The 27,521-nt window shown below is 36.2% G+C and overlaps 1 protein-coding gene across 3 annotated transcripts in view; it reads right to left on the bottom strand.

Moving 5' to 3' along the window:
• Nucleotides 1-27,521, bottom strand: part of lrp4 (low density lipoprotein receptor-related protein 4) — a 156,613-nt gene that overhangs the window by 95,974 nt on the left and 33,118 nt on the right. Inside the window, exon 1 of one of the 3 annotated variants that reach the window (XM_089123603.1) lies at nucleotides 24,538-25,121. The exons of 1 other annotated variant lie outside the window; for it this stretch is intronic. In XM_089123603.1, the coding sequence (XP_088979729.1) occupies nucleotides 24,538-24,595 (58 nt within the window). In that variant the 5' untranslated portion in view covers nucleotides 24,596-25,121. Of the gene's footprint in view, nucleotides 1-24,537; nucleotides 25,122-27,521 lie in introns of those variants that run through there. One more of the 3 variants, XM_039668971.2, reaches the window with a different exon arrangement.

Below are 27,521 nucleotides of genomic sequence, written 5' to 3'. Positions count from 1 at the left end.
TCAAACTATCATTATTTCACATAAAAAGACAAAACACCAGCTTCCATTTATTTGTGATCACGGCAATGCATAAAACTCTAAGTCCATAGACTTACACACTATTAAATTATCTATAATACTAATATACTATCTAAAATACTATTATATTATCATATTTTACGTATCATTTCTTATGAATCCGTAAATTTTCCACGGAATCATGCTATCTAAGGATGTTTGAGCGATCTCACAAATTAACCAGAGAACATGTCATTTATGACATACGCGGATGCAGAAGCAACAAAAGCACAGGGAAGGGACAGATGAAACCAAATAAATACACAGACAGAGCATATATGATTATAATTAATTCTTCAAGCATACTCGGGTATTTCTGTGTATTTATATTATGTGTTTACTGGTAATATGGCAATGGTTAGAATTTGGCATCACGTTAAATATTTATGCCGCCTCATACTGTAATCTTAATCCCCATCGGATCGCAATCGGAAGGGATTGCGATCCGATGGGGAGAAGTGTACAGGACTTTGTTTCTTGGTGGATGCATCAGAGGCCCATATTTAGTAAAATGCATGGACATGGAATTTCTGATCTTGCATACCTTTGCAAGCCATAATTAAAATACTGTCACTATACAATATTTAATAGAAGATAAACATGGCATCTTTGACCTTTATAATGAGTAGTTTGTCAAGATTAAATAAAGACTTTACTTATGCAGTTGTGTACTGTTTTATGTGGATGACCTTGTTCGCCAGCCACCACCGAAGACCTCGAAGCCAGGCAAAACCCTGTGTGCATGCATTTATCAGTCATCGGCCACCGAGAAACCTTGTATGCATGTCAGTCAACGGCCACCGAGCTTTCCAAATCGGCCATTGAAAACCTAATATTCACCACTAGCATGCGTGTGGGAGTATGTGTATATAAATTCAGGGTCCGTTCCTGACGGATATCTATTGTATGGATTAGATAACAGCACATGAGTTATGTTGAGCACTTTTATAATGAAATTTTAGTCATTTTAAACAAACTAATCCTTTAGGAATATGATTCGTTTTGCAGTGCAGGAGCATGTTTAAGAATAAACCTAGCTCATTATAGCCATTTGTCTCAATCTCCTGCTTCCTGTGTCTCAGTGTGGCAAGGTGAGAGAGATAAACCATCCCCTGGAGACGGATAAGGTCTGTTTGAGTTAAATGGCTATTGTCAGTGAAAGTTTATTTATAAGATTAGACATTTTGCTTTAGTGGGTTGATTTTTTTTTTTTTTTTTTTTTAAGTACACTCGCATGATTGCAGTCACAAATGTGGCCTATGTGTGCCATGTTGAGATCACAGCTAAACACTTACTTTATCTGCATACCTGTTAAAATTTCTACAAAATTGTAGTCGAAAGATTGTGTGATTCTACATGCATGACAAGATGTTGGTATAAAGTCTGAGATCGGTAAAACGAATGATTCGAGGTCTGTTCACACAAAGCACAATAACTACAAAGATGTAGTTCTAAACATAAAAGAATAGTAGCGTTGCACTAGTAGGGATGCACGATATATCGGCCAGCATATCGGTATCGGCCGATATATGTTAATTTTTAATGTTATCGTTGTCGGCCTGGAAATAAAATGTGGCCGATATATTAAAGCCGATAAATAATGTATTATTCCCTTCAGCTAAGACACTTGTTGAGAACTGTTTATGTTTTTGAATTTCTTGAAATATGATTGAAATCTCTTCAAAAAATGGTACAACATGTGCAGCGCAAATCTGTCATATCGGCTATACAACACTATAATGGGAACATCATTATAATCGTGCGCTTGGGACATGGATTTAATTGTGAGACTTTTGTTTTTGTAATCGGGCTCTCAAAATTATGTAAAAATTTGGATTTAAATTTATCGGCCGATATATCGGTTATCGGCTTTCAAATATAAAGAATTATCGGTTATCGGTATCGGCCAAAAATTTCATATCGGTGCATCCCTTGTTGTTATCACATTCGGAGCGATTTTTTTTCCAGCTGATGAACGATAAAAACATTGACAGCCAATCAGAACCCATCCTACCTAAAGAGCTTGACGATTTAAAGCAGCAGCCGACAAACCTAGGAGCGTACGCTTATAATAAATAGAAAGATATTGACCGCTATAAAGTGGATACTAATATAGTAATTGTTATAGTTATCTTTATAGTCACACTTGGTGTGAACCAGCCTTTATTGCACCAAATAAGTTCACTTTCAACTGCTTGCAACAAATGGCTAAGTAAAAAAAAAAGAGTAGAAAAAAATGCAGCATTTAAACACTACAAGTCTGTTACAAATTAGTTTTAGAAGTTTTACAAAAAATACTCTTTTCAGTCTTTCTACTGAACTTTTACTCAATGTCTTACTTGACCATTTCTTTGTAATTATTTTATGAAATTTACTAGCAACTGTTTTTCAGTGTCCACAATGTCAGTTTTTACTGACTTCCACCTGCCACACAAGTACAAAAGGCCCTCGCTGGCTCAGAGATACACATTTTAAAGCAGCAGAATGGAAGCTGTATTGGCAAAGGCTCATGGGGCCTCTGATTGATAGACCTGTCAAAGACCAATAGTCCTGTGTGGAACGCATGTGTCATTTGCTCTAGACACAAGAGCAATGAAAATAAAGCTCTGATCATATTTGCAGAAGAACAAAAGGAGACAGGCCGTGCGTCCTTTAGACAGGACGTGCTAAAACCGAGTGCGAGTTCAAGAGAGTCCCAGAGGGACTGACTGCTATTGACTGGGCACAGCTGACGGGCCAGTGGAGGAAAAAGAAAAAGGGGGCAGGGGTTCCCCAAGAGAGCTGGAGATCAGACAATGGTTCAAGAAAGGTGCATTATAGGCCAGTCTCTCTAAGCAGCTGGTGTGAAACTTACGAGAAGGTTGGGATGAGGGAAAGTCATAGCTAATAGCAAAACAAGTGAGACATGATGCATCAACCAAACAACTAAGGAGATTCAGAAAAAGAGGGGGGTGAAACAAGTTAAGATTACATGATCAATCAAAATAAAAGTGAGTAATTAGTGTGTGATTAGAGCGATTATCAAATCCCAAAGGCTGTGATTTAATTAAACGAACACTAACGGTTTGGAATTATTATGTATTTTTCAATGTTCTTGAAAGAATTTTCTTATGCTCAGTATTTATTTGATCAAAAAAGTAAAACAGTAATATTGTGAATTGTTACAATTAAAAATCAATATTTTAAATCAATAGGTCCTTGCTAAATGAAAGTATTAATTCATTTTCGTTTCATCTTTTTTGAATAGTGTTGCATCATGGTTTTCAACATTGATAAAAAATTACCTTATCACCAATTCAGCATATTAGAATGATTTCTGAATGATAATGTGACTGAAGACTGGAGTAATGATGCTGAAAATTCAGCTTTGCATCACAGGAAAAAAAAAAGAAAATACATTTGAAAATATATTCAAATAGAAAAGTTATTTTACATTGTAGCAATCTTTCACAGTGACTACGTTTACATGCAGCCAATAACCCGTTCAATAACCTGGTCATGAACGGCCATGTAAACACCGGCAAAAACCTGAATATGCTCGTATCCCGGATTTTAAAAACCAGGATATTCTACCTGTACCCCTTTTCTAACCCGAATTTTTGGTCATGTAAACGCGTATTGGATTCGGCATATCCCCATAGTGATTTGTGTTCTGCGCATGTTCTATTCGCAAGGAATCTTGGTATTTTGAGTAGAGAAACTTCTCGGCTCATAAAATAATCCGTGTGCAGTATACCGGAAGTAAACATGGCGAGACACAGCACAGCATACTTTGAGCGAGCTGAGTAACGTTAGCAGCATCAAAGCGTAAACAAAGGCGATCGCTATCTGCCCCGAACTATTCATTATCCGCGTGCTGCTGCTGCTGTTGTTGTCTTTGGATACAGGAAGAAGAATCGGAAATGCGTTTATATTGCGTTTTAAGGTTGTCCATACGTCTAGATGCTAACCGCGCATCGCCGTTTACATCGGGATATTGAAATTCCATGTATACGGGGGAAACTCTCTCTCCTCACGCATGTAAACGGGTTGTTCCTAATGTTTCAGGAACCCGAATAGTGACCTTAACCCAACCATAACCCGAAAATTGGCTGCATGTAAATGTAATCAATATTGCTGTACCGCACTGTTTAAACACACTTGACAGTCCTTATTTTGTCTTGTCAGCCCTCATAGAAATGAATGAATAAAAGTAAGAGATAATATATAGCGAGAGGGTTGTCATAGCGAATACAACCCCACGAACTCTAACGCAAAGTGGTCTTGAATCAGCCTGAAGGGTTTGTATTCGCTGTAACAACCATCTCGCTATAAATTTTCGCATTTATAACATAGCTACCTACCAAATAAATCAATAATTTGACACAAAATATTGATTTAAAAAGGAGTTTATTAATTTAAAAACGATTATATTAACAGAGTGAACAACTGCATCCAAAGCAACACGATCTAACGTTAGCTGTTAAAACACATGAAATGGTAAAATATGTGATCAACAAAAAAAGCAAACGTTATATGAAGCAAAAATTTAAAAAAAAAAATGAATTGGAAGTAACGGAACAGCTTTAAATCCCCTCTCTGCAAATCAGTTGGACCGATATGTTTACAAAGTAGATAAACCCTAAACCAATTTTTTTAGTTAATGATCTGTAAGAATGGATCTTTATTAATAACAGTCAATCGAGTAACTTTGACATGTGTATAACGCGTTTTATTTCTACAATATATGGTGTAAAAACGTCTTAGTGCTGCCCTCTTCAGGTTGAACGGTGGCTACTGCAGTTAAATTTTCCTATTGGATGTTCGGCACTTCGTGACGTACGCAGGTTTAAGCTCACCGCGCTCTTGGCACGAGCTACGCCCTTGGCAGTATAAATACCAGCTTGTTTCGTCGAATTGCAAGTATTGAAAACTATCAGGATAGAGTGTTTTAGCATCTATTTCATCCCCTCTATCTCCGCTGGGGTCTGCCCACTTTTCAGCATTTTTCAAATATTGCCAGTGGGTGGAGTCAGGTTCTGACCAGGGGTTTAGTTACCCTTTAATGTCAAACGTTAGGCTGTATCAAAATGTAACTTCTCTTGTGTTTTTAACACAAGAGAAGCTCATGATCTCAGAGACGCTCACTTCACAGTAAACACTTCCATGTATCTGCTCTGAGCTTGAGTCACTATAATGTGCATTTGGGAATGAAACATGAGCCAGCCATCCTCACAAACTGGTTACGAGAAGCGCTTATCAACAAAAGCGAAGGTTTATACAAAAATCACACAATTTTGGCCAAATAGCTAACATGAGGTGGTATTGTATACCAGTATTGCAGAGAGAAGGGTATGATTATCAAGTTTGTACCAAAGCACTTTTGTACTTTTGACATCACCTTTCCAAGTTGTGCTTTTTATGCTGATTTTGCATTTCTCATTGAATGTGTCCCATGTTTGGAGGGGACATTTAGAGATCACTTTAGACGTATGGAAACAGATGGCTACTGACCGGGATATAAAAGCTGTGATGCCTGTGACAGACTACATTAATCCTCCACCTTCATTTGACTGCACACTCAGGAATACAGAAAAAGGACAGCGCAAAGAGTCCGTCCACATACAAATAAGTTCTCCCTCCATCAGGGAGCCACATTAAAAGGTTTTGCGGATAAGCACTATGACCCAGATTTGCCATGATGTCCTGTCATCTGCAGCCTCCTCGTGTCTGGACATCATGCTCATGAAAAAATGATCAGAGTACCTGGTGCATACTTAAACAGCTCCAGTGGGATGTGTAGAGGCACTTTTAAAAAAGCCCAGACGCCATTAGAGTACACGGCTTAAGTGAACGATTGACCCCCCCGTGGGAGAAAACCTTCATTTACACACTCGCTTTTAAACAAACAGCTTTCTGACCTAAGTGAAAAAGAAGTACACTTTACTGTTATTACAGATATTAAAAGAGGGGGATCAATTTAAAATAACATTGTTGAATAGATATGATGACCATCAACACACTCCTTATCTGCATACAAAACTCAGTTGTGATGGAGACAAAAATAATGCAATGATTGTCAAGTCATGGGACGAAAGCCAAAGGCAATCCACCCATTATCACTATTGAGGGCTTCTTCTTTTAAATTCTTATCTTGCATGCTAGGAACTTAGTCCTATGAATGAATTCACTGTGAAGAAGCCAAGGGTTTGTTTGATCTTGGCGCTTTTCTACAAATCATGTGACTACTGACACAAGGCCCTCATCTGAACTCTATTCATTGCTTGCTGTTGCTTCCTCAATATTGTTAGCAATATTGTTCATTTTACAAGTGGCTCACTAGGTAATAACATAAGGGGTAAACGGTGACAAAAAAGGATAGGCAATCTCGGGACACATCACACATGAACCATTTGCACACAAAAAAAAACAGCTATGTGGGACAATGATAACAATAGCCGATTTGCCAGATTTAGGCATTCTATGCACGTACCTGTTTGCACATAATTTGGGGGAGGCCAAATTACAAAGAGGAGAAATAATACACATTTATTATTATTATTATTTCACTCTGATGCAATCATTCTGTAAGGCAATAACTTTATGAATTAATACATTTTAAAATAATGTCGCTGTTGAGCAGAAATTGCGTATCTCTATATTTAGTCTAATAAATCATTACTAATGGTCACCCTTTACATCTGTATGTGGGTTTTGCAATTATTTAATCAATAACAGGACCTTGTGATTAACCCTTGTAAATGCATTAGATCCTCAAACTGTCAGTCAAACCTCCTTCCCACCTCAATCTTGAATGAAGTCCTGTACACATTCTCTGCTTGTTTGCAATGCAATGGTAACAAAAGAACTGGTAAGAAATAAATACACACACATACATATATATATATATACACATCACCAATTATAACATGAGATTTTGTCTAAATGACAGAAAAAACTGGGCACCCAGCCGCCCACATATCTACAGCTACAATGCTACAACTTCATAACCAGCAAGTTAATGAAAAGGTAATGTAATGCACCAGCTGATGGGCAACATGTATATCATATTTATATCCGCCATTCGCTGGGAAAAAACTATGGAAATTGAATGCATTTCCATATGGTAAATGGACTGCATTTATATAGCGCTTTCAACAGACCCATGGTCACCAAAGCGCGTTACCTACTGCCTCACATTCACTCATTCATACACTTGGTCAGGTGGAACCAAGTTGAACCTTACTTACCGGTGGTCAAATGTTAATAATATAATGACACATGCAAGTATGATCACATAGCCAGTTAGTCACAATCTCAACTAGGACAACACATTGGGTTTAGGTGGGGTTTGCAATGTTTGGGGCTGCATGTGGAAAACTGCACTTTGTTATAAAACGCTGTAAAACGAAGTCTTGTGATATTTGTACTTCCCTTAAGTACAAGAGATTCTGTTGACTTTTGCTTCACTACATTTATATGACAAAAATAATATTTTCATTTAAAAATTCTCCAGACTCTTTTCTTACAAAACTACAAAAAAATAACAGCAGGAAAACTGAAACTACAGTACATGCAGGAAGATGATAACGATTCTGGATTTGCTCAAAATATTTTGATCAATCGGTCAAACCAGTTTAGGTCAGAATGATTCATTTCACAAATCTATTCAATAGATCCAATGGAGTATGAAAGGGGTATCTATTTTCATCTGTGTTTATAGAAGATGCATGCATTTTTGGTTTAAGTCTTATGAATACTATTATGACTTGTTAAATGTGATTTGTTGAGCATTCATAAGTTACCATTTAACCAAGGTGCTATGTATGAATCAATAATAACCAGACGCACAAGACAATAAAATGCCAATAAAATATCATATAATATCATTAAAGCTGTAGTATGGAAGATTTGGCACTCTAGCTGCGCAACAATGATTTTTCCATTTTTTGTTATGTACTTGCTCACTAATCTTCCTACAGCAGCTTTAAAGATAATTTTACATTTGCATGTTTACATCATTAAACATTTTGTACTAAATGTGCACTTCAAATCTTAAAAGTATGTTTTTTTAAACTGTACTTGCAGCTAATATAATATTAATAAAATGTTAACTTTACAATAAGGTCTCACTTTTTAATATTAATCAATACATTAGCTAACATGAATTAATGTGCAATTTTTTATCTTTTGTAACGTTATCTTTTTGTAAAAAAAAAAAAAATCAAATTTAGTGTGTTCATGTTAGTTCACTGTGCATTAAATCTTAACAAATACAACAAATTATATACATATATATATATATATATATATATATATATATATATATATATATATTAGTAAATGTTGACAACGTCAATTACTAAAGATTACTAAATGCAGTGGAAGTATTGTTCATTGCCAGTTCATGTTACCTAGTTAAATACTGAAACCATATGGTAAAGTGTTTCCAATAAAATAAATGTGTGTATGGTACGCAAGTGTACATGAAGTCAAAAAGCACTTTTTAGCATTAAAATGTTAACTATAAATGATAAGCTTTAAATAGAATTTACCATATGCTGTATTTTTTTAATCACCAAAATAAATGAATTCCTGCACAACATTACTGATACAATATTAAAAAAAACAATGAAAAACTAGAAAACAATGCCTGGTTGATGGATTCAATAGGGCATATAAATACCATAGCAACTGAGCAGAAATACTAATTTTAGAGTGTTTTAGAATAATTAGAAATACAACCCTTTTTGTATGTCTGACTATGTGGGAAGAGTTCAAAGAATACCACATGAAAAGAGAGGGTGGGTGGAAGTAAGGGCAGGCTGCCAATGGAAAATATCTGACCATTGACTATGAAGCCAGGCAGGCACCAAATGAGCCATTTTTTTCTACCCACTGCCACGACTGCCCAGCAACTGGACCGCGCCATGCACCTGTCTCACACACACACAAAACAGTCTTTAGACACATATGCAATAAGGATTGTGCATGTCAAACTGCAAAAAGTGGAGCATGACCAATACACACCCGCATAGATAAAAGTGTGCACACACACAGAACTAAGCCGTGGCACCTGTCAGACTGTAAATGAGGGCTTACGTATGAGACTGGCTGAGGGGAACACTGGCACATTCACAACATTCCAGCCCAAATCCCCATGATTCACTATGAAACCTGCAGGAGACAAAGTATCTCAACACTGGCCAAGCAGTAGAGACTAGGGGTGTACCTTAATTTAGTCTCACAGTAATATACCAGCTGAAGTATCATGATGCCAAGTAGTATCACCATACCATCCATATAGTTTGGAAGTGCCAGGGTCTCTTGTATATATTCATTCAACTTTACACAAAGATATGTATTATTATTGTGAATACTGAAACATTAAAAAAATATAAAATCTTTGAACTGTCACAACTTGATTGAATGATTCAAACAAACCCCTACTATATATATATATATATATATATATATACACACACACACTCAGCTAAAGGATTATTAGGAACACCCTACTAATAATCTGTTTGATTATTATCAACAGGATGCCAGAGGTGTCCGTTAAAGATGACGTGATAGTATGTCCCAAAGCTTGCCTACTCTTTTGCTACACACTCAAAACTATTTACTTTTTCTTCACAAAAAGAGTACATACTTTTAGGGCACGATATAGGTAAGCGAATTGGGACGCAGGGTATATAACCTGTCCTATACCGAACACAATTTGGTGTACATTTCGATTTTTGCAGTTGATGATTGGAGGACATTTTACAAGAGAATAATTTCATTCTTTCTACTTCAAAATTTAGAATTTTCGTCTAGAAAATAGTATTTTCTTGTGAAACATACCCAATAATATTTATTTTATTTAAAGCTTTGAAAAAACATTTTCAGACATGATGCGATAAGATTCAAGCAACTTCTGTCCAATCAGTCTGTCCACACCAGATGCATGACACCCATAAGAATAAAATGAATCACAAATAACAGCCAATCAGAAGAGTGTGTGGGAGGAATCTCTCTGCAAGCAAACTAAATGGAATGATTAACTAAATTAATTGAAACTAAAAATAACATAATCACATAAATTAAAAGTTAAAGCATTTTAACATTCACAATACATACTCTGTGGCGAATACGCTCTTTATTAAGTAATACACTTGTTTGTTTTAAGGCTGGGGCACAACAATGCGACGGTCAAGCATAAGGCAATGTCAGGCCATTTTTGAGCATCAATCGGCTTTTTTTTTTTTGGTGAGTCCTCTATCGTTGGCTCTAGTCGGACACCATCAGGCTTTTTTGGTCAATTCAGCATGTTTAACTGAGTCTGTACCATCTGTGAGAAAGAGAGAGAGAACTCTGATTGGGTGTTTGGCTCAGCGAACAAGTCAGTGCACAAGAATAAAAGCGAAAGGTATAAAAGCGGAAAAAAAATATACAAAAATCAAGGCGGTACAAACAGAAGGCTATTATAATTTGAATGCACAAATATTTTCATATTTTTACTAAATCATAATCAGTTTCAGCAATGACATTGCCAAAATAATCGTGTATCACACAAAAACCCTGAACAACAAGGCGTAGTAGCCTACATTGTGTACATTTTCTTACATTAAATTGGTTGGTCTACATATTCATGAGATAAACATTTTAGCTGTTGCATCGCTTTGTTTTTTCAGCATCTTGTAACATGTCTTCTGTTAAGATGCTGTCAGCGGAGCTTGAGAATCCCACTGTTTCATTATGGCAATATTTTAAGGCTTGTGTACTGTAATACTGCCACCAGCATACCATGCAATAGGAGACAGACTAAACAAGCAATATTTGTGTAATCGGTTTACAGATTTTCATTCAACAAACTATAGAGCATAGCATTGTAAAAATGTGTTATACTATCAAACAACGGTGAATCAAAGGCAATTTGCAGAATCAGTTAGTTTCAACTGCTTTGTTGTCAGTTAGTTTGACTACATGCAAACCCAAAGCAACATGAAGCAAAAGCTCACAATTTATATTTAGGTGAAGGTTTGCAATTCAAGACAATACCAAAGGTGCAAGAGCCTTGTCAAACAATCTTACCAACCTTATTATATAGGGAAAGGGAAGCTACTTTGAAGAAACACTATATATATGAAAAGTTTGGCCAATACAAAAGAAAAAGAGGATTGAAGGGACAGTAAAAATCATGTAAAAAAAGGCAATTCATTATGTATTTTGTGTCTAAAGAGTTGACGGGAAAATAGGAATACACTACTAGGAGCACTGTAATATTTTGTCCACTACTCGCAGACAGAAGCTGGTGAATATCAAATTTTACTAGAAGCATTTGATCCCAACTGTTGTCACACTCACTCAACAATACGGTATGACTGTTACAAAACTTTTACTTTAAACTTGTATATGACTTTAGGTTTTTAGATTTTTGTTAACAAGTATTGTATGGATCCAAATTCCAAAAAAAATGGTAATAGTGAGAGTTCAAGGCCACATCTCAAATGGGTTTGTAGCCTTAGATTTCATATATCCAAATCTCATAATACTGGTTGCTAAGCAACCACTGCCATAATAATCCCATTATTTAAATTATTATATTTATATGTTGACAAAGCTCACAACTTATTAGAAGTCACACAAAAAACATGAAGACTTCTTTAATATATCATTCTGCTTTAACTTTTTTTTTTTTGCAGTCAGTTCGGTGAAGAAACTACAGATTGGAAATGGAAATCCTTCTGCAAAATAGCATAGAAAACACTGTTGCCATGGTTTTCGTGGTCTTTAGGCTCTGCTACCTGAAAATCTGAAAAGCTACAGAGCTGGAACAAGACTGGGGGAAAAATTGAAAAAAGAACTCTAAGAGTGAAGATTGTGGCTGAAGATAAGGTTGTAATCATGAATGTTTATTGTAGAATTTAGTTTGAGCACAATTTCTGCACTGTTGAAGGACAGCAAATAAAGCTAGCAAGACAATACACCACTTTGGTGGAGGATTTACTCAGAAACGGCTAATTTCACACATAATTATAAAGAAGCAACACATAAAACATTGAATTAAACAGGAAATTTTGAAGTAGAAAGACAGAAATAGCATTTTGTAAAACAGCGTCTGTGTTGCTTGGCAACCATTTCGCTTCTGAAGAACTATATTGATTGGAGAGAATAAAATTGATCAATAACATTACATTTTTATATCTGCAAGTATGTAGAATAACCGGTTTATAAAAGCAATAAAGTTGGGGCTTCTTGTGACTTATTGCTTCATTATTTATCTAGTCCTTCAAAGGACTTGCATCCAAAAGGTTTAAATATTTTTTTTTACTGCTTTTGAAAGAAGTCTCTTATGTCCAACAAGGCTGTATATGATGAAAAATACAGTAAATTATGTAATTTTACATAAATAACTAGAAGATATTTTGTGATCAAAGCTGAAATTCCAGCGTCATTAGTATTTTCGAATTACCATGCTTTTTTTATGTTGGTTTTTTTTTTTTTTTTTTGTCTGGAAAAAAATCCTCAGATGACACAAAAACCGTCATTTTGCATCAACAGATAATTTTTTGGCCAGAGGCCAAAGACTACAGCCAGTAGTAGGGGCTGTCCCGCATGTTTTCAACCCGCCCATAGAGGGTGGGATCTCACTCAAAGAATACATAATGTCAGCCATCTGTTTTTTGGAAGTTAAGTCTTGTTCTGTGGAGAAATCTGAGTAGTAGGGGTAGGGGTGTGCGATATGACGATTTTTAATCGTGGACGATTAAAATGTCTCCACGATCTGCTTTTGAAGAAATATCGTAGTATCGTGTTACAGTGCATTCTATCAGTTCAGTTCTGGCGCCGTCTCAACTGTACAACGCGACGTAGCCTACACATCACACATTAATGAATAGGTATGGGACACTGCAATTCACAAAAGTTCACTATTTGCATAAGCCTTGCCGGTTAAACATTTAATTCACGCGCTGATGTGCTGTTCTAACGTGCGCTTTCCTGACCGCATACCCACGGCGCTCACAGGCACTTAAAGCCTGTCAAACAGCGCCTGAATACTGGACTAAGTTATCGTTCGAGTCTTATTATGCTAATACTGTTAAATACACACAATGTTTACATAAACAGGCTATGTCTAAAATGAAAGCAAACATTTGAGAGAATATCTGGTGTAATATGCGTCTATATTAAACGCGTCGCGTGCTGGTCTAAAAGCGACAGGAATAATACTGCCGCATGTCCTTAAAGGGATAGTTCACCAAAAAAAAAAAAAAAAAAAAAAAAAAAATCTGGATTCTGGCATTATTTACTTACTCTAATGTTGTTACAAACCTGTATTAATTTCTTTCTTGTGCTGAACACAAAAGACGATTTTTTTTTAATGTGGGTAACCAAACAGTTGCTGGTCCCTATTAACTTCCAGTAGAGAACCTATAAAAACTATAGGGGGACCAGCAACTGTTCGGTTACCCACTTTATTCAAAATAACTTTTATTTTCAACAGAAGAAAGAAACTTATTTGGGTTTAAAACATCTTGAGAGAGTAAATTAAGACCATTTTCATTTTTGAGGGAATCTCTTTAGTAAAAGGAAAAAAAAAAAAAACACAAGGAGAAAATCACTCACTGACTGAGAACTTTAATAGTAGCTTTAATAAGAATCAATTTATTCAGTGAAGTCTCTGTAGTGTTTTAATTTCATATTTGTTTAATTTAATTACTTTCTTCAATGCTACTTCTAAATACACCTAGTGCATCTGAAAAATAAAGCACTATTTATTTAATTTGAATATTAATTTGTGTAATGTTTATCTTGTCTTATTTTTTTAATAACAAAGAAAATAATGACAAAGATTTTTATCTTCGCCACTGGCCTAAATGTATGCCTTTCTTTTTTCTTTTGTTACCTAAGGCTTTGTTTTTAACATAAGGACATTAGTTTGGCTGTAATGAACAGCCACTTGCAAAATTTTAAAACCAACTTGAAAAAGAATCGTGATAAAAAATCGTGATCGTGATTTTCCTAAAAAAATCGTGATATGATATTTTTTCCATATCGCCCACCCCTAAGTAGGGGTTACCATCCTCTCAAAATGTCCGGGATTCAGCTTTTGCTTTCTGCAGTCACCATTCATTGTTTACATGCACACCTTTTGTTTCAATCTAACTGAATTCATTCCGATTGGTGAATCTGAACGTAGTGTTTACATAAACCCGAAACAAGTGATCGGTTGATGTGCATTTTAACTTTTAAGAAAATTCCCGCTCCTCAGTGAGAGATACGCGCTCATCGGTAATTACGCCACCGGCCTCGCGCCGTTCTCCTGCGGCCCTAGCCTTGTCCTGCTCGCCAACAAAATGAATGGTGAATGCAAAAGCCGAATCCCGGACATTTTGGGCGATCTCGAAACTTCAGGCAGACTCATCACGGAGACTCACTAGTAGCCTAGACTTGTTGTTTAACTACTGCGCTGTTACCGGTAGGCGTGGCCTCCTAGGTCTTCAAGTTCAGTTAAGTGAATTCTGGGAGTTGTTGTCTTTTATCCACATAAGCCAAAAATAAATTTTCTGGCTTTTCTCAGTCTAGAAAGCTCCAGATTCAAAAATAATTTCACATTTTTTCAACATAAATGAAAATGACCCATTTTAAATACACATTCATCTTTCCATTAAGCATTGTCCACTTATGATTGGGTGACCCAAGACCAATCTTGATAACAGCTGTAAATGAGGTCATTAAAGAAAGGGGTATTGAAAACACATGATGATGATATATTGATATATTATCTACGCAGACATTTTTTTGCCCAGAATACAATTCAGCGCAGTTTCCAGCTGAAATGAACAACAGTGTCTGTAAAACACCAACAAATTTCATTTCTTTTTACAAAAGTTATGATTAAAGGTGCAGATTATCGATTAATAAAGACTTATTTTGCATAATACTATGTTATGACCCCAAAACTATTTTACCAATAGCCTAGTGCATGATTTGTAAACTATTATATATTCTTGTTTCCATCTCATAAGCTCCATGTGCATTTGTGACATACTAAACTTGTGGAGTGTTCAGGTACAAGTCACGAGATATTAATGGGCTTGGTGTGACTTATAATTTGCCATTCTCAATAAATCATAGGACTTTCCATTTTCCTCAAAATAGTTTCATTACTTTAAAAAAAAAAAACACACATTCCATCCTTCCTCATGAAAATATATCCATCACAACCAACATAAACTAAGGGAAAAAAAATGTTTAATGCATTAGTTAACGTTCCCTAACAATAATCTTTACAACATTAATTGATCTTGGTTTGTCAACTTACACATTAACATTTCTTAACATTCAAGGTATACTACATTGACATTACTTAAAGCATTATTTACCACAAAGTTACAATAAACTGAATTGTATTAAAGTTACACAGAAACAATAAAGAATTTAATATACACATATAATCTTGGTTTAATACAATCCAAGATTAATAAATGCCAAAAAATCATTAGATCATCATTAGTGCAATGCTAACAAATTCAGCATTAATATTAAAAGATATCCAGTATTTAGTACAAAATAACATTAAAAGAGAGATAATGTTATGTACAAAAAAAAGTTAATTAAATGTTAACTAAATACAGATTCAAGCTTTTTTTTAAATGTTAAAAGTAATAGCACTAATTTCTTACTAAACACTTAAATTGAGAATTCAAAGTTGTAAACCAAACAAAGATTATTGAAGCAAGTTTAAAGAGAAAATACTATTTTAGTCTTACTGCAAAATTCCTAATTTAATTTGGTGTTACATGCAGTTTCTTTGAGATTAATTGTGCAATTTCTGAGTGAAAATTCTTTCAAAGTAAATCCTACACTGAAAGAAAAAGCGCAGACACACCACTTTTTTGTTTTCCAACCCTTTTCCAACTGCCTCCTCATGGGGGAAAAACAAACAGGGACATTACACAGAGTCAAAAGCTATTGTTTGCATACATCCTATACTGCTAGCGAGAGAGGCTGGCTTGTTTGGACATTTTGTCCTGACACTAAAGGACCACTTAAGTTCTCTGACTTCATTAGTGAGGGGAGCTTTTAACTTGCATACTGCTACTTAAAGCCTTGTGTTGTAGGACTATTACTATTAGAAACCCATATTGTCTCTTTAACAGAGCCTGTTGCTGAGGCCTCTTGGATGGTTTAGGGTATGCAGACATAGTGATGTGAATGTATTTCTGTGTGAGTGTGTGTGTGTGTTGGGGGTTGGACAAGGGGTTTTCAAAAAAGAGGGACCACTGAACGTGACATGGATGAGTGAAAGATTTCTAGCCCAAGGACACAGAAAGCCTTTGACAGAGAGAAAGAAAGACAGAGACAGCCTGGGAAAAAGAGTAGAGAGAGTTCATTAGACACAATACACCCAGTAAATAAAATTACTTACTGCTTCATTCTATAGCCGTTCTAGATTTAGAATGCTTTCTTTAAACACTAGGAATGCCAGCTATTATGAACACACGAATGAATACAACAGATACCGATTAAAAGGGTAATTTGCCATTACGGACACTAAACACCTTCTCAATGCACATACTAATGTTGCATTCACTTAAATTACATTTTTACATAGCGACCTTCATTTTTCTCTTCAACTTATACACTCAATAGCCGCGTTTCCACTGCCGGGCTAGGGCTGGGCCAGAGCTAACAGCGAGCCGGGCCGAGCTAGTGGCCTCGGGCCTCAAGCACCGGGCTTGCGTTTCCACTGCCGGGCCAGTAGCCCCACAGCGCTGCCCCAGACCCCACCTCTAACACGCCTTTCAGGATCAAACGTCATAAAACCCAACCCATTTCAGCGGGTATTATGAATTAATTTATTTTTTAAATTAGGAAGATAGCATGTATATTAACTCAACTGCCGTAGTGGCTGCAATAGTGTCCCGAGACCAGTACAGGCGATTCTCCATTTCAAGCAGCGATTTTTTGCGCGATATAACAAGTAGGGCTGCGGGCACGTTTTCAAGTTATTCATTAATCGTTAACCGAGGCCCATCGGTTAATACTCGGTGCATAGTGTGCGCGCCGCAACCTCGAGATACAGATTTTTATAACACCTTTAATAACTGATTGGACCCCATTTGAAACTAAATTAATTTATAGAAATAAAACGCAGCAAGTACGGAGCAGTTAAAGCCCCATTTCCATCACCCTTCAAACTGAAATTGCCAATTGAAAATAAGCAAAACGTCCATTTCACAAAAACTCTGTGTCTGCAAATAATAATAATAATAATAACCATCATCATCATTATTGTAACATTTTATTAGGCTGCATATGTAGAAGACGCCTTTATCCAAAAAAGGAACAGAGCACAAATAAACACAATATTTTTGACAAATATCAGCGCATATCCAGAGCACGCACTGATGGCTGCGAGACGCCCATGTGAACAGTTTCATTGCATTTCTTTCAGTGGAAACAACTTAAAATACTCTTTAATTTCTGGTCATACAGAAAATAATAATACATTATTCGCAAATAAATTTATTTATAACAAGAAAACGTTGTGCTTTAACAATTAATCAAGGCGCGCTTCATGATCTCCGTGAACTGAAGCGCGAGACCTGAAACAGCCACCGCATTCGAATTTGTTCGTTTTAAATTGGACATTTAGTCTAAAGCTTTAGTCTACAGGGGTTATATCCTTTGTAGATTAAAGCTTTAAATGTCCAATTTAAAACGAACAAATTCGAATCGAAAGCCATCTATGTAGCTTAATTTCTCTCTAAATGTGCATCCGGAGATGGAGATATGTTTTTAGCCGAAAATCATTTAGAAAACAATAGTTTATTAATAAACAATTAATGCCTCGTTATTTTATATTATTTTATTATCAGACACATTTATTATAGCCTATAAATCAAAATCACCCATAAATCCCCTTTCTGTAGGCTGTGGTTACGGCTCTTCTCATTCAGCACTGCGGGGAAAATATCATTTCCAGGTTCTAATTTGGCCTCAGAAAACCAGTAAAATATATATTTTTTTTCATATTAATTTGTCAAATATTTTAAATGTTTAAGGGGCAAAAAAATCAAACAAATATCTGAAAATTCGTCTTGGCTATATGTAGCTATATATAGCCTATATATTGTTGCGCAGCATTTGGCATAGGCCTACAGTTCAAATTAAAATGTTATGCAATTTTAAACGGTTAATCGGTTAACATGGACACCCCTATGTGCATCTTGCTTCAGATCATAACGTTCCATAACACCGATAAACTCCGCCTTTTACCTTGAGCACGCCTCTAGCCCGAGCTGGCCCCCTCTGGCCCAAGGTATTCGACGGGCCAGAAATCCTGGCCGTTGGCCCTGAGGAAGCCCCGATCAAGCCCCGGAAGTGACAGTGGAAACGCGACTGGCCCTGGCACGCACTAGCACGGCCCGGCCCTGGCCCGGCAGTGGAAACGTGGCTAATGTCAACTAATCAAGGCTTATTGTGGTTCCTTGCACAATAGAGCCAGGCCGATATATCGGCAGGCCGATATTATCGGCCGATATTAGGCATTTTCCAAACTATCGGTATCGGCAGTTATAATGGCCGGTAAATTGATATTTAAAAAATGAAATAAAAACGGACGAAATATGCTTGAACCATGTCAGGAGTGTTGGAGTTGTACAGTTTGTCCAACTGAGAGCACTCTACACCATCCCTGTTGGCAACACTCGTTGAGTTGGTCATGATAAATACATTGCTTGAATAACAATTAAAAGAACATCCCCATCAGTTCTCTTAACTCAAATAAGCATTACAAAATTTGTGACTATCATGTCCAGTTTTGCTGCTGTTAAATAAGCCACGAGTGAAGAGGATTAGCTAGTAATAATTTGTTACAGTGTAGTTGACTGACTGTTCTTTTAACTTTTGACAATGTGACTGAAGTATTTATTTGATAGCTCGTGACAGTTATAGCAATAAGCCGCATCATCTCTTCTTGGCCTGTTATATTGAAAATGTATGTTTAACAATTTGCAGTATGACGTAATCCATTGCTAAATTATGGCTCATCAGACTAGCTAACCATAAAGCTAGCTAATGCCACTATCATCAAGTCTGTTCTGTTGTGACAATAAAAGAAACAAGTTTCTTTTTAAAATGCATTATCATATTATTTTAGTTAAAACTCATAAATAGCTACAAATAACTAATGTTAGGGAAATCTGTTAATGTTTGGTTGCGCGTTTCTGAAAAATAATAATAAAAAAAAAAATATCGGCCGATATATCGGAATATCGGATTTTAAAACCCAAAAATATTTGTATCGGTAACGGCCTTCAAAAAATCCTTTATCGATCGGGCTCAAAATGTTATGGCCTCAAAATGTTTTTATCATAGGCAAGTACATGATTTGTATTGTAAACTAATACATTTTGAAGTTTGCATCACAAACTATATCTACATAAGTTTGACTTTTCCGATGTAGTATACTTGCACGATTGCTCACCATTGTAGTTGAAATGCAAAGCACTCAGGTAAAAGTCTACAACAAGTCTAAAACATCTCATTTCAAAACTTTCGTAATGATAAGAGCCCAAAGACTTGTAGAATCAACGGAAATGGCATGGTTGATTCAGCAAATGTGTTTTTATCTCACGTTTGGTTTTGTTAAAGGTACAATATGTAAGTTTTTGTTAAAAAAAAAAATAAAGAAATAAAGAAACCACTTACACAGTGTGATATATTAAACATAGATCAAATGAGGCAAGCAGGCTTTGGGACAAATGGAGAAATTAAACGAGTATCAGTATCGGTGTGGCATTTTCATGACAAACTTAGACTTGATCTGTCGACAGAGACTCTGCTCATGTATTTTACAACAGATAAGCAATATATTATTAATTGTACACATACAGTTATATTAGACTGTGTTTGTACTTCAGTAACGCTTTTGATCAAGTCTGGTGACCATAGCAGTGAAATGAAATACAGTAAAATTTGTGTTGCACAAAATAATTTAGCAATTACATGCAAATACTGTGGGTTTGTTCAAATGTACTTTTGGTACGATTGTTTTAAACACGCAGCATTAACGCACCAAATCATTTGACAAATAGTCACATATTAGTACCAGGCTAATATAACATTACATTTCATTTTCCTTGCAGAGAATTCATTATGATGACATAAAATAGTGTGGTTAAATGTTCAGATAATACAAAAACTAATTTATTAGCTGATATATAATTTATGATTAGTGAATTCCATACATCTCTGGATTGTGTAAACAACACCTCCCATTGGTCCACTCTCAGTCTCTGTTATTGTTTTAAAAAAGCGACCTCTGGTGGTGAAAAAATTACCGATTGCACCTTTAACACTATTGGTTAGTGTGCGTTACTTTCCAACACAATAGAGCATTAACCTTTTAGCGCCACTCGTCAGACATTTCATTTCCATACTGCCGCAATAATTTATACAACAACTAACATAAAACCTTCACGTTCATCTGTTTTGGATAGAACTAAATGCACTTTTAGCACCACTGACTGCACATTTCAATACACCCAAAAGCAAAAAATATTTTGCAGAAAAGGCGCACACGTTTTCCAATGTGCCTTAGTTGAGTAAAATAATGAATAACCCCTCTTCACCATGATTAAATGTGATGGTGTGCAGACTGAAAATCCTAGTAACTGTTGTCATGTACTGTGCAAAATAAGATCAATTTCATTCACAGGGTGAAAATCTCCACTTTCTGAGACAGAACTGGGCAGAGTGTCAGAGAACATGGGTGAGCAGGCCCGTAACTTTTTTGCCCACTTTATCCACATTTCAGTAAAACAGTAAAGTACTGCCTACTCACCAGTATAATCAACCAATAAGCTAAAAGTGGGTTTTCTTTAAATAGCCATCTGAAAGTTTGGTCTATTTGTCAGAACTGAGTTGTCTTTCATGACTTAAGCCCAACGACACTTTTTTTTCCCGTTTGCTAGCGTATACGCATAGCCTTTCAAAGTATACTCCATTTGATAGCATGCAGGCAGTCGACATTTTTCTCCTGAAGTTCTAAATTATAAACATGTCTTGTTCTTTTGAACTAAACTTCTAAACTATCTCATAACAACCTTGCACAAGTGCTTGTCAATGCAGGCGTCTGTTGTTTTTGCAGTCTTCGGTATTAATTACTCTTCCCTCTCTTTAGTTTCATTTTTTACTGTGAAACCTTATGGAACAACTAATTAAGTGCAAAACAAATTCAATGGGCATGTGCGACCTGTGCATACAAACTTAACACAGTTACATAAATCAGGCGGCGAGCATACTATTCTGGTGATGAAATTTGAGTCACACACATTGTATGCGGACCATTGCGTACACGTTAAAACTAGGGCTGCACGATTAATCGCAATGAACCCGAAATCGCGCTTAATTTGATTTGGCTTAGTGCGATTATTTTTTATGCACAGCTAGTCAGTGAAGCACGGCTCTGTGATCAGTAGTAAATGCTGCTCCATCTGAAATCACTGTGAGTTTGATTCGCTTATAACGTGCATTTGAAAAAGCAACACGCAACAAGTATTTTTCTAAACATAAGAAACAATTGTGAACCTCTTGCCCAACAATGTTCAACATTTAATAACATGATTTTACTCCACTCACTTCATAACGTCAGTTGAGCGTGAATTCATGCACCTGATTTAGAATTTTATTATTATTTTACATTTGATTGTTTACAATTTCTGCTAAAATAAATAAAAGCTTTATTTGGATAGACCTACTGCCCCTGAAAACTATTTCCTATTTTTTTGTTATTTTCGAGTTTATTATATTAAATGAACAAAGATAAACTGAAATCAAAATAACTATACTGTGGTGATACTGTTATTGTGAAATAACATAACTCATATGTGAAAAGATTTTAGTCATATCGCCTTCCCTTAGGCACAGAATTTTTTCCCCATTATTTACATGGATCCTCCAAATCAAACATAGAAACCTTTTTAACTTGTGCAAATAGCTCAAGACTCAAGCTTGTCACCTTTTTCTTAATCTTAGAAAAAAAAAGGTTCAGTGGATTTCTATGTAGAACCCTTGGGTTCTTGACTCTTTTTAAAGAACCCCTTAATGCCAAAAAAGGTTTTATTCAAGGAGAAATACCTTAAAAGATTGCATAATAATTTCATGTTTAATGGGTTTTCTATTTTGCCTAGTGTAAAAGTATGCTTATGTGCTGCTGTTTAATTCATAATAACATAAATGTAAATAAACAAAATTAATTAAACCATTAATTAATTACAACTAAATCCATAAAATGATCCCATGATGGGAAGGTTCTATGAAGCTCCTGACAGAACTTCTTCTAAGTGTATTGTATGAACTCTCTTGAAGACCTAATAATTACAAAAATATTACAGCCAACAAAAAAAAAAGTCACCAAGAGCTGTTTAAATGTAAACTTTTCTCCAAATAAGATACATAAAACGTCCTCATCGCATTAAGTAAACAATTCCAACTCCAACTAATGAGATTGCTTTTTGATATTTGACTTATTAGAAGAGGTTAACAGAGATTGGTTGCTTCCCTTTTTTAGTTTTATTTTATTATTTTAGTAAATTTTAGAATATTTATTATTTTGGTATAATGATTTAGGTCATTCAGAATATCAAAAATCAGTTTATACCTACATAATATTTTCATATATATATAATAAAATCTCAAGGAGAAGAATTAATTAACCGATTTATTACAAATATTGAATCTGTTCATTTGCGTGATGCATCAATGGAAATGCTTCAACTTGTGCTGTTTTTGACCGCCGGATTCCGTAGGCAATTAAGAGCTCATTATATATATATATATATATATATATATATATATATATATATATATATATATATATATATATATCTTATGAGTAGTTGAATATATATATATATATATATATATATATCTTATGAGTAGTTGAATGAGATCATGATATTAGAGCTAATGCCCAGGGGGTTGTGAGAAACCCAAGACATTGCCACACATTTTCACACACTATATAAAAAGCCCATACACTTGTAAGCAGGACACATATGCTGCCAGTGACTATAAACGCAAAAAAACAACAAGGAAGCATCAGCTTAAAAATACACCAAAGAGAATCCTCCTGTAATGAGTTTAACATCTCAAACCAACTACATTGATGATAAAGATTTAAAAAGTTCATCTTTAACATTAATGACAAAATTGTAAAACCAGTATACCATACAGAAACAAGTTGCTCATGCAGAACGTGGATGTTGGAATGTGTTGGCTGGTTCATATCAACCTTCATATTTGTTTCCTTAGAAATTAGCCTCTTTCCAACTCAATTTAAGTATATCTGATATCTGGTCAATTCTTCTGCAAAGTTTTGCAAAGAAAGAAAAACCTAGAGTAAAGAAACAAATGATGTCCATGTGACCAACCTTAACTGAATTGTAGCTGAAGTGTCTTAGCAAAAAAAGTTCAGTTGTGCACCTAAACAAAACATGATCTACATCTTTAACAGTGTGTGAACCTCAATGCAGTTTGTGAACAGTGCGTGAACAATCCAAAACAGTTTGTGTCATGACTCAAGAGAGATAAAGTTTATTCTTTAGATAATATTATAGGCTATTATTGAACAAGACATCAAGCTATAGCGATACATTACATTTCATTACAAAAGAATAATGTGAATATACAATAATGCACATAAGAAGGGATGGTTAACACAGATTGCCAACATATAAATTGCACGTGTTATGTAAGACGTGAAATTGTTTGGAAAGCATACAGTGAATAATGAATCTCGCAGAGATTGTGCACACTTTTTTTGGCAATCGCTCCAAGGGTCTTTTGTTTCCTGATACACAGGGGTAGATATCTAGTTGACATTTACAGACATTTTCACTGATGCAACACTGTAATTGATCCGTGTAATTCTGTCAAAGCTGCGTCCGTGTATTTCTTTATTAAGGCCGAACCTGCGCTTTGAAGTCGCTACATTCCTGCCCGCGTGCAGCGGCTGTTCCAACATGTTGCGAATATAGTGAGCGGCGATGTTGACTTACAACGAAGTGGCGTTTATGTATTTCATAAAAGACGGATGGTGTTCAAAAGAAAACCTACTTTGCGTGTTATATTGTAGAAACGTCCGCGTTTCCATCGAAAAGCATCAAGTTCGCTTCAGTCAGGCAGCATTTTTGCAAGGAAATTTCTCTGCACGGTAAATTAAATTCTATTTATATAATATAGGCTACATCAACAACTAGTATTAGTTTCATATCTTGGCAAACTGGCCATGGTGGGGTGATTTTCTGCTTTAACGCGGTCGGAATCTATCACGACTCTGTTTTGTTTTGTTTGTGTAACGTTAAATGTCTGACAACTCTTTGATGAGGATACGGTTTAATTCTGTTCTGTGGGCTATTTTTGTTTTGTAGACTGTATTTACAAGGAACGACGTGTTTACTTCTCAAAGCAAATTGCAAAGAACTCCAAAACACTTACCTTCGGCGAGAAGCATGAAAGTTAAAAGACTGCCACAAAGCACCGCAGTGAGCCTCATCGCGAAGAATCCTCTTTCGGTCGCGCTGTGTTTTCGCAAATGTTTTTGTTTTTGGGTTTTTTTTTAAGTATCAGCACCCTTTAGATCAACTGAATTAGATGAAGAACTCTTTAAAAATCATTGTTTAAGGCGTCTGTGATCCCGTTCGGACACGGGTTAAGTTGAACTACACAGACAAATCAGAACGCCGCCGCAACTCCACCAAGAACCTTGAAATGTTGTTCCACAGTCAGTCGCTGCTGCTTCTGCTGGAATGATCAAAAGGTGCATTGGATTGTACCATGTGTGTTTCAGGGGTAGTTCTTCTTCCAGCGGGAGATATCTAGAGGGAAACAGAGGGCACAAATCGCCGTTCCCTTAGAAACTTTTCTAACTTCGCACTCGTGGTTTCTGCCGCTCTGTATGTCCAATGAAAACAACTCCTCCGTTACATTTTTTCTGGAATACGATTTGGTTGTGACTCGCCACGGAAACTTTGAAGTTCTTTGAACCCTTTTCAAACGGCGGACTATCAGCGGCCCTCATACAAAAGTGAGGCAATCCAAGTCAAATAAGGAGACGTCAATAGCCAGTTGACTGTACTTAACCAACGAACACTGACGCCTTCAATTACTGTTGTAAAGCACACCCTATCTGCCCAGAATTTACTGAATGGTAGGATATCTTTACAACCAAAAAAATAAAATAAAATAAATAAATCACACAAAAAAAATATCCCAGTAAATTAGGCTAGCCTAATGCTAATCAATCAAGATCGGTGAACATTTTCACACCAATGCTTGCAATGAGACTTTATTCAGTTTTTCAGATTTAACCTCAAAGGAGTAGTTCACTTAAAAAAAAAAAAACTTTTGCTGATAATTTACTCATCCCCATGTCATCCAAGGTGTCCACGTCTTTCTTTCTTCAGTCGAAAAAAAAATTAAGGTTTTTGATGAAAACATTCCAGGATATTCTCCATATAATGGACTTCTTTGGGAACCAAAGGGTTCAAGGTCCAAATGAGAGTTTCAGTGCAGCTTCAAAGGGCTTTAAAAGACACAGACGATGAATAAGGGTCTTTATAGGACCCTTCGATTTGTTCATTTTGATGAGCAGGAGAGTCACGAATGCTCATCACAGAACAGAGCAAGGCGAGCATTTGTGTTAAACTTATTTATTTTTTAAATGACCGATCGTTTCACTAGATAAGACCCTTATTCATTGTCTGGTATCGTTTAAAGCCCTTTGAAGCTGCACTGAAACTCTCATTTGGACCTTGAACCGTTTGGTTCCCATTGAAGTCCATTATATGGAGAAAATCCTGGTATATTTTCATCAAAAACCTTAATTTCTTTTCGACTGAAGACAGAAAGACATGGACATTTTGGATTACATGGGGGTGAGTAAATTATCAGCAAACATTTTTTTTTAAGTGAACTACTCCTTTAAGTTGTTAGGCTAGCCTAGGTGTCTCATACATATTTTTATTTCTAAATAAGTGTTTTCCCTACTGTTATTTGTTAATCAGTTTTAACAACCCCCTCAGAACCCCCTTGTGCCCCCCCTAAATGTGGAGTGTGAAATAATTTTTTACAGTGTGACAGTCACTCATTTCTGTCTTTTGTCACGCACTCCCGTCACACATTGAATTTTTCATGCGGAAAAAATATTTATTATATATTTAATATACCGCAATTTCTCTGGCCGCGCCGCTCTCACTTAGCCTGGGTTTCCCCATGCTGCCTTGCCGCAGCACGGTTTAATTCATGCTCTTAGGCAGCCTGGACACCATGAACCAAATTTTTGCCTGAGATAGGCAACCAATCACAGAACGGGAAGGTAGCGGCAAAACGATGACGACGTCTATGCGACACCGAAGCAGTTTGTTTATATCTATGGATCCATCTTGGCAGCGGACGTGAAGTTACCTTTTGATACAGCCTTTGTGTATACATACCGTAAAACTTCAAATAGTAGTCCGGGGTTTTATTTTCCCAAATCGTCAAACTGCACCGGCTTGTATTTGAGACAGACGTCTTTATAATTTATAATTTATAATTGAGATGTTGTTCATTGAGTCTATAATCTCTAAAAATCTCCAAATGCTTCACGTGATACTGCGGTCTTCCAAACTTTTACTATCGTGTCAATTGATTTGATTAATATGCGCGAGGGAAAGAGAGCAAGGCTTGTGTTTGAAGACGTGAGAGTGCACGCGCGTCTCTCTCTCTCTCTCTTCTCGTTATGCGCCGTCAAGCGCAGTAGTCATTCTATTCTACATCACTCACCGATCAAAATAGCCTTTGGCCGGACAAAAATTTGCTTTGGCGGCCACCAAAAAGCGAACGATCTGACGGGTTTAGAAGATTAACAACCCGAAACTAAAAAACAGACCCGGCCTCTATTTGAGACCGGCTTTTATTTACCCAAACATTCAGTCACACCAGGCGTGTAAAAGAGACAGGCGTCTATTTGGGACTCGGCTATTAATTTAATTTTTACGTTAAATCTCCTAAATCTCTGACCCATCGTCTTTTTCCTTGTCTAATTTTCTGTCACTCTACATACGTCATCTGGTATCATTGAACCGATTGGCTATGAGCTACGTACAGGCGCTTTTGATAGACATTCGTAGCACCCAATAATACGGCTCTGGGCATTCGTAAACGTGGTTTCCAGACCACGTTTCATTCTCAATGAGAAATGGTCGGGCGTTAGCCAGGCTAGCTCTCACTATGGAACCGGTGAGAATCCATCACGTCTTGATTCAGCAGTTCAGCAGTTGACCCTGACACTTATCAGCCAATCAAAAAAAAAGAAAGGTGCTACTCAATAGCCAATCAGAAAAGAGCACTATTGTATCTGGGTAAGATTTAATGCAACAACCAATGTAAAAAAAAGCGTGAAACTAACTACTGGAGCTCCGAGCATCACTTTGAGCACA

This window comes from Pimephales promelas, chromosome 1 (assembly GCF_988280905.1).
Source record: "Pimephales promelas chromosome 1, fPimPro1.hap1.1, whole genome shotgun sequence".
Taxonomy (NCBI): Eukaryota; Metazoa; Chordata; class Actinopteri; order Cypriniformes; family Leuciscidae; genus Pimephales; species Pimephales promelas.
Note: the sequence above shows the minus strand (reverse complement) of the source record. Positions and strands in the feature narration are given on the sequence as shown.